Source organism: Dermacentor silvarum, chromosome 5 (genome assembly GCF_013339745.2).
Source record: "Dermacentor silvarum isolate Dsil-2018 chromosome 5, BIME_Dsil_1.4, whole genome shotgun sequence".
Taxonomy (NCBI): domain Eukaryota; kingdom Metazoa; phylum Arthropoda; class Arachnida; order Ixodida; family Ixodidae; genus Dermacentor; species Dermacentor silvarum.
The window spans coordinates 94,522,270-94,534,276 of record NC_051158.1 but is presented as its reverse complement, the minus strand read 5'-3'; the positions used below and the strand labels follow the sequence as shown (position 1 = coordinate 94,534,276).

Sequence of the window (12,007 nt, the reverse complement as noted above, 5' to 3'; positions counted from 1 at the left end):
TATCACCGGTAAATACGCCTATGACAGGTAATACTTTTGTTTTCAGCATGTACCCTGATAGCAAAGCTATTTCCATGCCGGATGCAACTTTGTTGCAATACGGCTTCATTATAATCATTTAAGAATTCGGTGTCTATACTACTAGTTGGACAAGGTTGGCCTGTATGGCTCAACGTTCAGCAACATATTCTTTGCGAACGTGCATAATAACCTATTTTCAATTTAAGTAAGGACCCAGAGGAACTTCATCCTATCCAGAAAAAGAGAAGAAAAAAAGATGGTGAGAGGTATGCTGCAGCCTGCGCCTATGTTGTAATGAGTCGTTCAGGTGAAGCAAATAGTCAGCAAATAAATGAGGCTGTTTCCACATTCATTTGTCTAACAAAAACTTAATTTATTACTTCTTCCGTCCCTTCTTGTGCTTCGCATTTTGCGGTCGATTCCTGCCCTTGTGGATGATACCACCTTTATTCTTCGAGGACATCTCCTTTGCGTGGTGTTTCTTGCCTGCCTTCTGTCGTCTGGGGTTTTCGGACACCCTGCAGGGGTGCACAAAAACGTCAAATATTAGAAAGCATGTTTAATTGGCCAATGCGTACAACTGGTACCTCAGCTGTATAAGTATGCTATGCATGTTTAAAGGAGTATCGTCAAGAAAAGTTTTTGTACCCGCATTTTTTTCTTGTTTGTTTCATTTTTTACGACACTGTATGTTCTAAAATTATGGTACAAAGCCTCAATTTTTGTAGAACACCACAAATAATAATTTACATCTTTCACACAACCCATTCAAAACGCACACCGCGCACATCACAGTTTCGGATGTTGAAAAGGACTCATCACACCACCGTAAGCGGATGCGGTAGTCACGTGGTCTCACAAACAACTTCAGAGCCCGCCGGTCTCTCTAATGTGATGCTTGAAGACCATATGCAGTGGCTGTGTCTATAAATGCTTCGAAAATGGCCCTTCCAGTTACTCGTTTCTTTTGGAAATGCAGGATGACATGTTCTCCCCTCTTGTCCCGTCGACTGCTGAATGGACTCAGATTTTGGCGGAAACGCCATAGCGTGTGTGTAAGCCTCAGTGATCTGTGGTACCGCAAGACTGCCACAACAGCATTTAATAATTTGATGAGTCGTCTTTTTCACGTCCAAAGCTCCTTTACGATGAACATCCCACCCTCTCAGGCAGCTGCCTGCGCGTCCGTCCTGCAAATAGCATTTCTTGCAAATTTCAGGTGCTAGCGTTCTAGAAAATGAATGAAGAGGACAGCACCATACTGTGTCCTCCAATATTAATAAAGATGGTGTTTGTCTCTCTCAGTTGTAGTTTACCACAGTCATGCCAAGTTGGAAGAAAAGTAAGTGCTTTTACATGCAGCTACTGTAGTGAGCTAACAGTGCTAATACAGTAAAACCTCGTTAATTCGACCCAAGTTAATTCAGTATACAGGATAATTCGAATTCTTCCTCTGGTCCTGGCAAGTGTATGCATTATTGAATGGCATCAAACTCTTGGGATCTTGATAATTCGGACATATCTAGCTGCACACTTGCTGGTTTGGCCCACCCTTGGAGCACGGCAAGTGCAGAGCGCCGCAAATGTGCGATGTCAAACAGCAAAAAAAAAAAAAAAGGTGCTAGCATCCAACCGAAACGAAGCGGCGAAGTCGGCATCGCCAGCCATTAGCGGAAAATGATAGGAATGCCAGAACGCTTCATGTTTATTTGTATTTATGGCCTTTATTCTTGTGTTTGATGCTGCACGAGAACGTGTTGGGTGCGTGCATCTAAAAATGCAGAATGACCACGGTTCCGTCCGCAGCGATTATCCTAAGAGTAGTTTCATTTTGACTTGGTGCGCGCGTTGGCCGTGTGGCTTTCAGAACTGCGTAGTCACCATCTATGATGACGCCGATCGCGACCCTTATTTTGTCTGCAGCGGCTGCAGCAAACAGTCGTTACATTTTAACACAGTGCGCATTGGCTGCGTTCCTTTAGAAGTGCATTGAATATCGGAACTCGAAAACTGAACTCGTGATAGCGGCGGCGATAGCGACCAGTTTCGGTTGCAGTGGATGCTGCAAACTCACTGCAATGCGTAAGCAATAGCACAGCCTGCATGCTGGCATCGAATCTTCTGGTTACATCACCGATACACGGACGATCTGTTGCCAACCAGCTCACTGGCAAAAAAATAAGCCCGGTGAGCACAGTAGTGAAAAACATGTCTCGGATGGCGACGTGGGTCTTGCACTGCAGCCACAATGCGAAATAAGCCGCAAAGCCCTCCCTACTACGACTGCTAATCGGACACGAGATGACAAGAACTGCAGCTTCTGCACTGCTTTTGTGCAATATACAGTGCAGCCCACCTATAACGATATCAAGAGCGAAAAATCCAATCGTTATAACCAATCATCGCTATATCTGGATTGCCGAAAAGGGAAAAAGTCCGAATGCATCTTTGCAGTCCCGAAACCAAATTTTCCACTTGCGATAAAAATATCGATGTTGTAGAAAGTAGGCTGTGAAAAATAAAGCCTTTATTTATATATCTAAATAGTGTATCAATCGTTAGGCGCACTGAAATAGAAATCTGCACTTGCTTTCACAGAAGTTTCAGATTCACAACCGCTGTGTGCATCGCGTCCAGTTACTGCGCGCACACTGGCGGCTAGAATTTAGCCTGAATGAAATCAATGAGCGACTCGATCGACGACACTGCACTTTGGTTGAACATCGGGGTGGTGTAAAAGACGAGCCATTGTCAAACTCATCGTCACTGCCGCTGCTGTCGTCGTCTCCATCACACAACGCCGCCGTTTGTAGGGACAATGATCGCCCAGTCGGAGTTCTCTTCGCAGAACAAGGCAGCACTACCTGCACTTAGAAACTCCCCCATCGAAGCACCACCTATTTCATCGTCACTAGCGACGTGCTCCGAGAGTTCGGACTTCACCGTGTTGGTTTCTCCCATGGAGGTTTCGTCGTGATGCACGAAGCCCGCCTTTTCCGCTGATCGGCATGGCCACTGCTTCTAGCCTTCATGATCGTGGCGCTCCCGGTTTTCATAATCGTCGATATCATCGACTGCGCGAACTCGTACTTCGAGTCTTTCAAAATTCGCAGCTTTGTCTCGAGAGACAAAGCTGCTTTGTGGGCGCACCTCCCGCTGCTTCCACGGCGCATTTCCGCGCTCACTGAGAGAGGGAGATTGTAAAGGGAGCGTAGGCCCCGTAGGCCACGCAGGCGCTGCTTGCTTATCGCTTTCTTCCTCCTCTTCTATTTACTTGACGCCCGTGCGGCTGCCGGCGACGTGGACGTAACACGAACGCGAAGCAGATGGCGCTTTCTTGTGCACGCTGCGCCAACTTGCGATGCTCTCCGTGGCTTTCGTTCGCAATCAGAGCGCAGGCGGGATGCGCTGCGCCGTAATGGCGGCAAATACGAACTAGCGTAGGCAAACTTTCGCCCCGTCTCAATTAAGGGCAGCTTAGGCATGCAAATTTCACAATTATTCTGCATAAAAAAACGCTGCCTAGAAGCAAAATTTCGATCACTATATCTGATATGCAGTGAATAACATATCGTTATATACGGTTTTTTTTTGATAGCCCTAATGCATAAGTTGATGCTATTAAGTCGACTCATCGTTATAACCGATTGTAGAAACTTCTTCCTCGCTCACCTGCTATCATCATTGTTATCTTGACTGTTATTCCATTAACACGCCATGTTCACCGACCGCTCTTCCTGTGTGGTCCTTTGCGGGTTGCTACAAAATGGTGCCGTGAAACCCGGGATCTGTATTAATCAACGACCGAACAACGCCCAGGACCGCCTGACAACGAGCCCACGCATGGATTCACCGGGAAGAGTGGAGTCAAGACTACCGACGGCCCTCATCCACCCACCGACAGTCGCCTTCTACAAGGAACCCGAGCTGATCATGGATAGAGAACGTATCAGAATGACGAATGACCGAAGACAGCTATCAACTGATGTCATCATCTTGGACTTTATAGACACGTCGAAAGCACAATGTGAACAAGAAATAGCTCCTGTATTCACAGGGATACCGAAAGAGCATTTGTACCGTGTGCAGACATGCGAACGGTTCAAATATCAACATGCAGCTCGACAACGTATCTGCTGAACAGTCCAGGAGTCCACGAAGACCTCATTTTCACCCCAAGAGTCCCGGTACCGTCCAGGCAAGGAAACGAATACTTGTTGTACTGATGACCACGAAGGCGCATGCGTGAACCGAAGCGAAATGAATTCCAGCCAGCACAGGTCACCATCAGCACAGCACAATCAACCTAGAAGGCTGTCTGGCCACTGCCCTGTCTCCCGCTGTCAGAACTAACTGCTTAACTCTCAAAGAATCTTACGTGGCACAAACAACCAACGTCCGACCATTAAGATTACTACTGCCGCAGATATCCAGTAAAGCAAGGACAGTATTGCATCAGAGACCGAATATTATCAGCGCAAAATCAAAGCAGTGCAAAGACAGGCCAAAGTGTCCGTTTCGCCGAGTGCTTTGCCGACAGTGCACGCCTCTTGACGACGTCCACACTGTTTCAAGGAAGATCAAGCAACGACCATAGAAGACTAAGCGCCATCTACTGATGTTCAACGTTGAGCAACGCCGTCTAACAGCACTACGTGTGCACGCGACAACTGGCACTACGAAACGCAGTACAACTGCACATTCGGTAGCACAACAAGGACAGGGCACAGGTCCTGATGAATACGGATCACAAGGCGAATTTACACGAATTATTGAACAACGCCGCCCGTGTCATCTTTCCCTTTTCATCCTGTGTGGTCCTTCGCGGGTTTCTACAAAACCGATATTACGTTATATGTGGTATCGTTATAAGTGGACTGCACTGTAGAAACAAGATTTGCCGATTCATTCGGTAGATGGAATTGTGTTGATGTAGTAAGCATTTGCTTATTGCTCTCTTGGTAGGTTCGCTAATTCGACATTTGGTTCATTTTAATTTTTTTTCTGTCTTGACAAATACGTACCCTTCACCCGCCCGCCTCCACCGTATATTCCCTGAACTTTACAGTCACCCCAACTGCCGGTGCTGTGGCACTCACCTGGCTACGCTTCCGCGTATGCTGTGGGAGTGCCCAGCACAGTACACACAAATTAATACTACGACCCCCTCGTCGAGGTTGCGTGAGGCTCGGCGGAGCTCCGCCCTCGACGACCAAACCTGGGCGACCCAGCACGCCCGTGAGGCGGCGGCGAGGCAAGCCCTCGACGTCCCCTCATGGGAGGCTTAGGCCCCGCCATCATAAAGTGCTGGTTCCACAATAAAAGTTTATTCCTCCTCCTCCCCTCTTGTCAATTCCGAATCCGCCTTTTGCATGTCCCGAGTGCGCATGCACTGTGCCCTAGCGGCGAGCGCCGAAAACGTTTTGTACGACGCACGCGTATGCAGCATAGCCGTCGAGCACGCGAACTCTTTATTGTCGGCGCTGTGCCGGTCGATGACGCGGTATTTGCGCTGTGTTTCGGTAGAAACTTCAGCTGTTCACAGCGATATTCGGTTAACGTCCGGTACATCAGAATATATGCCGACACGACACCGATGTCGGTCAGAAGTCGACCTCACGCCGGTGCCAACGCTCGGCCGGCTGTAGTTGTCATACTGTGCCAGTGGGAGACCTATATTGTCATACAAGTATATGACGAAAAAGCGACTGACGACGCCGACAAAACCAGTGCGCAGATCGCCGTGCGAGAGGCCGCCGAGTGAGAACATCGCACCGACAATGTGAATATCACCGCAAATGCGCTCGTGTATGTATTTATTCAGGCTCAAATTCTGTCGAAACGTGCTTCCGACGCTAAAATGCACGATTTCGAGCCCTTTACAGCCCTCCACATCAAGTTTGACGTGGTGTCGATCTCGTTCAGGCAGCTTCATAGGCCTAACACAGCCTACGAGTTCGTCCGTTACCGGCGGACCTAAAATATAGGATAAGCAAGTACGACGAAGGAAACTGCTTATATAGTTCGGTACCTACCTTACCGACTTGAAGTGAACCACTCTTAGCATAGTACGATGCACACACAGAGTGGGAAGGGGCGACACGGCGCAGTGCTAATACCGCGGTACAGGCACCGTTCTTGAACGAAGGCTGTCGGTCGCAGTTGCCGGCGCTTCCATGAACGAAGTGCAACTACGGAGGGTGTATTTTTATGCTGCCAGATTTAGTAGTTACCGAAAACACAGTTTGCCTCTTATGCTAAACAGGCAACAAGTGATGGCCCGTTCGATACTGTATCGTAAGCAACAACAACACTCATTGCCACGCGAGTACGGCGGGCATCGGCATTTTCGCGTGCCAGTGCGGCTAGGTGGTCGTTGTCGCCGTTTTCGATGTGCCCGGGACGTTCATGCCTTCTCGTCTCAGTGTGATCGCTTCTGATATATGCATGATAAGTGTTCATATATGCTTTGAACATTTACTCATTATTTCTTGTGAGCGGTGCACGGTTTCTACTGTACTTGAAGCGAACAGCGAGTGGTGGCCAGCGAGCATGCCGATGTAAACAAATGCGCCGTTCTTGCGTTGCATAAATACACTGGGCGCAGAGTTTCCCCTTCAAAAACCTATCACTGTGGTCAAGACTCGGCTATAAAAGCAGTTTAAAATCCTATTAGCGTACGTTCAGTCAGGTCTAACAGTGGCAAATGCATGAACTCGGCTGCTATATACGATACGGCTAACCTCCGCTGAGCGGAATCGACGCCAGCTTAAACTTGATGTGGGCGGCTGGTGAGTGCTCACGTTCGTGAATTTTACCTTCCGAAGCATGTTTGGACTCATATTCGGAATGAATAAAGATGAATAACAGAATTACAAGCGTAGGCGCTGTGTCAATCGCGTTACGGTGAGATGTATTTGTTCAGAGGCACATCGCACGGGGACTGGTTTTTTCGGCGTAGCTGCACGAAATCCCGTCATCATATTTCGACGACTTGCGGTTGTAAGTCGCACCAGAGTCATTGCCGGCCTAGGCATCCTGTCCAACAAGCGGTCGTTCACACAAAACGAAAATTACAACGACTGACAAATGCACAAACCCATTCCAGCTCGCTTCTTGCAGCGTGCCTCTGCGTCTCGCGGGGCCCCGACGTCGTACATATTTTTTCTCGCGGAGCCCGCTAAGGTGACGAAACAGTGCAATGCAAAAGGCGGATTGCTGGGGCTTTACATGTCAAAACCACGATATTATTGGTAGACATGACGCAGTGGGGGACTCCGGGTTCATTTTGACCACCTGGGGTTATTTAGAGAGAGAGAGAAAGCGAAGAGAGGAAAGGCAGGGAGGTCAACCAGACGAACGTCCGGTCGGCTACCCTACCCAAGGGGTAAGGGAAAAGGGGAATAAGAAGAGGAAGAGAGTGAGCATTGTGTGTGCAGCGAAGCACCATGACACCAAAGTCAAGTCCCATAGCTGGTGATGTGCGTTGAAGACACCTGACATGAACCAAGGGCCAGTGGTCGTTGCGTGAATAGGAGGCTGCGGGTGAGCCATTGGGCTTACTCGAGACTTGCAAGCACTGGATTAAGAGCATCCAGTACTAGCACTGCACTTCGCGCTGCCTACGGCAAGCTGCATACGGAATATACGGAGTATACGAAGGGTAAACGTGTAACTAAATCTAAGTACACGGGTGTTCCTGCATTTCGTCGCCATTGAAATGCGGCCGCCGTGACCGGGAATCAAATGTACGTCCTCGAGCTAGCAGCGTGAACCTACTAAGCTAACACGGTGGGTGATGTTCATGTGACGTGGTGCACTGATGTCATCGTAGAAAACATGCTTCGATATTAGCACAATGAGTACCTGCATCTGTGACGTAACATGTGCATGTGTGCGCGTGCATATCGCACGCGCACACATGCACAGTCACGCTGCCTGCTCAGCCAGCTAAAACTTAGCCTTCGAAATGTGTTTCTACTCGATCAGAGCCACCTATGGAGCGTGGATTAGGGCGCCATTTATAGCCCAAACAAATCCAAGTCGCAGATTTTCAGTAGCCCAAATATAGCCACATAGTCAACTCGTCCAAGATGACGCCAAAAATTTTTTTCGTTAGCCCAATTTGGCTATATATAGACAAACCTGGCAACACTGCGCTGGCGTTCTCCCTAAGTCCGAATTAGTGATACCATGCGAAAGCGGTATCCACCTGCAGCATTAAGATATATCGGGCTAGTTGGTTCATACTGAAAGAAAGGTAAACTGCATGATAAGAAGAAACGCATACGACGAAGCCCAGAAGCTGCGTTTTTAAGTTCGTGTGTTTCTTCCTGCCGCCTAAACCTTTCGCGCAGTTTACTTTTCCCATACAGCAGCTTGGCACGTTTTCTCGCTGCTTGTACTTGCTTAAAACTTTGGTCCAGGGCAGTTATACGCCAGCTAGCGAAACCAAATTTGTTATCCACAAAAATAACAGCACAACTTTCTTGTAAACCAATTAATGCTTTATTAAAGAAAACGAAGTAAAAGACAACTGTATGCCCCTATATATAGCTAAGACTTAAACTGTCAGAAGGGAGATAATCTAGGCAAATTATTTGGGCCTACGTGGAAACCAACTCCACCTACAGCAGCTTGGGACGTTTCCTCGCTGCCTTTACTTCAAGACTGGATCCCCGCCGCTGCTCGAGGAACCTTGCCTAACTATAGGAACCTTGCATTTTTATGCAAGCCTCCTGCAAGGTATGTGTGTATGCATGTGCGTGATTAAATAAAAATTAGCGTAGCTTGCAGAAGTGGCGCAAGGCTAAAGAAATAGCGGAGCTGATCAGCACCTACCTAGTCCTGGCCTTACGGGTTATTCTTTTCCGAAATTTATTGATTATTGATCAATTATCAATTGATTGGCTATTGCAAGGTATTGGCCACGTATTTGGGCTAGGCTAAGCACTACCAAGTCATCCCCAGCATTTACCGGAATTTATTGTATAATGATCGATTATCGATCAGCTATTGATTGGCTATCGCAAGGTATTGGCCACTTATTTAGGCTAGACTAAGCACAAACAAGTCATCCCCAGCATTTCCGGAATTTATTGATTATTCATCGATTATCGATTAGCTATTGATAGGCTATCGCAAGGTGATGCGAGGCGCAGCTGTGCGCCTCGCTAAGCGAGTTTGCGAACACTACGCGGGGGAGCAAAAAGCTTAAACAGCTCCGCTGTTAAAAATTTAATGATGCGTGCACTCAGCTTCTGAAAGCGCAAGGGGCACCCAACGCGTCTCAGCGTATTCTCTGACAGCTCTTCTAAGATGGCCCAGAACAGGTCACCAAACATCTCTCTTCATTTGCGTTTTTTTTTCCCCGGCTGGTTCGGCAGATACGAGGGAAGGTTCGGGAACACTTTCGACACCGCACCCTCGGCAAGTGTCCACTTGTCTCGTGACACCTCAACCGTCTGTCCATTGATAATATGCACAAACACATTAAGATATGCTGCTCATGCGTACAAGACGGGGTGCTGATCATACGCAGAACGTACCGAACCCACTACCTTCGAGTGCAAGTAAACATACAAGCACGAAGAGGATTGAGACTGAGAAATCTAAAGCCGCGGAAGACTGCCCTGCGCTTCAGCGCACACAGCCTGCCAAGGAGCCTCCCCGCCTGATGTCTACCTCCACGCACACTTCAGTGGATGAAGTACCAAGGGTTGACCGACAGATCATACCGATGCTGCGGTCCCTAATGAATGTTATTTAAGAGCTACTGACAAGTATTGCAACCCCAGCCGCTCGAAGTGGCCTGCAAGTGCTGGACGCGCTGAGCCCAGTCCTAGCAGCCCTCGAGTAGAACCATGGATGGCAATCACCAATCGTTCCGCCAAGAGGTCAGAGAGACATCTATTATCCAGTGGAACGCCAGAGGACTTAGATGTCGGATGCCTGACTTTCGTCAGTTTGTATACTCTAACCGTTTCCCAATCATCGTAATCTGTGAACCGAAATTATCAAACCCAATCCGACTATCCGGCTACAAATCAATGATGTCCTCAACTTGCAGCGAAAGCAGCAAGGTCGTTGCATTTATTCGTCGGGAGCTTACCTACGTCGTTCAGCAAGTGCCACCTCATGATGAGAATCAGTATGTTTGCCTGACTGTTAAGAAGAAAAAGGTAGCCTTTACACTGGTGGGTACCTACTTATCCCCTTCAACCCGGTTTGTTAGCAAGAGACTAGAAGACATCTTGACAGCAACCCCTGGTCCATGGATTATCACGGGAGACTTTAACGCCCACCACCCTATCTGGGGAAGCTCTAAAATTAACGCAACCGGCCGACGACGGGCTTCATTCGCATCTGACCATGGACTGTCCCTGCTTAATGATGGGAGCCCTACCTTTTTACGAGGCTCATCATACAGCAGTTGCTTAGACTTGGCTTTTGTGTCACATGGCTTGGCTACTCGTGTAAAGTTTTTTTTTTTAGACATTGAGATACATGGGAGCGATCATATCCCCAGTTACCTTAAGATCAAGGGTTTGGCCTGCTGCCATTCGCCAAACACAACCCGGCGTATTGACTGGTCTACATTCGAAACCAGCATGGAAGAAGCTTGTCGCAACGGTCTCCCTTCTGGCCTTCAACAAGCTATCAAGGAGGCAACGCAGAATGCGATGTGCAGGCTGACATGCAATCCAAGGTTCTCCAAATCCGACGTGGAGTTAGAGCGACTCCGTGCGATTCGTCGGCGGGCCGAGCGAAGATACCGACGCACAAATTCCATCCATGATCTCAGAATAGCCAGACGCACGCAAAAGAAAATCCAGCGCCAAATGGCCAAACTCGAATCTCAACGGTGGGCAAAATTTTGTGAATCCCTAGATCCCCGAAAATCTGTTTCTCATATATGGAGAACCGTGCGAGGCCAACGTACAACTCCTGAACAACGCGTGCCATTCAAAGCCTTGGCACTTTTCCAACGTCGAGAGGACATCGAGGTAGCGGAAGATTTCTGCAGAAAGATTGCAGGTCAATCAACCTACACAGGCTCCCTTGGTACGGATAGCATTGAGCCCCATACACGGGACTCACGCATGGACTTGCCTTTCACGACCGAGGAGCTTGATGCGGCTCTTGCCTTGTGTGATCGGTCGTCGTCTCCTGGACCAGATGGCATATTGTGCCACCTGGGTGAGCGAGCTCGAAATGCCTTGCTGGATATATTCAATGAATCCTGGCAGGATGGAAACGTTCCTCAAGAATGGAAGACAAGCCGCCTGGTGCCACTCCTCAAACCTGGCAAGTCACCACTAGAGCTCGCGTCATACCGCCCAATCGTGCTGGCAAGTTGCGTAGGGAATGTGATGGAACGCATGATCCTTGCCAGATTGGAGTGGTACCTAGAACGCTACCAAGTTTATCCAAATGCTATGGCCGGCTCTCGACGTCTCCGCTGCTCCATCGATAATGTCATCGATCTGGTCACTTACATCCAGCATCAAAAGAGATGTAAACGATTATCGGTCGCTATGTTTCTGGACGTAAAAGGAGCTTATGACAACATTGCTCATGATGCCATACTTGATGCTCTGGAATCGGTTGGCCTTGGTGGCCGCGTGTACCGGTGGACCCGCAACTACTTACACATGAGGTCATTCTTTGTGCAGACCGAGTACGGTCCGACGTCTCAACACTGCACATACCGTGGTGTTCCCCAAGGTGTCGTCTTGAGCCCCACACTATTCAACCTTGTTCTTGTCGGTCTCGTGGAACGCATACCAAATGCTGTCCATATATCAATATATGCCGATGACATCTGCGTGTGGACGTCAGGTGTAACACGTCCTCAGGTGCGCGCGAGACTTCAAAAATCTGCGACATCAATTTCGGCGTATCTCAGCGAACAAGGCCTCCAGATTTCACCTGAGAAATTTGCGCTGGTCGCGTTTACGCGGAAGTCAATGACCTCTTACGCCAT

At 48.5% G+C, this 12,007-nt stretch overlaps 1 protein-coding gene across 1 annotated transcript in view; it reads right to left on the bottom strand.

Annotated features, from left to right (window-relative positions):
- Positions 1 to 369: 369 nt before the first annotated feature.
- Positions 370 to 12,007, bottom strand: part of LOC119453624 (ribosome biogenesis regulatory protein homolog) — a 219,022-nt gene continuing 207,384 nt past the window's right edge. The window contains exon 12 of the mRNA XM_049668294.1: positions 370 to 539. Within this exon, the coding sequence (XP_049524251.1) occupies positions 398 to 539 (142 nt within the window). The 3' untranslated portion in view covers positions 370 to 397. The remainder of the gene's footprint in view (positions 540 to 12,007) is intronic.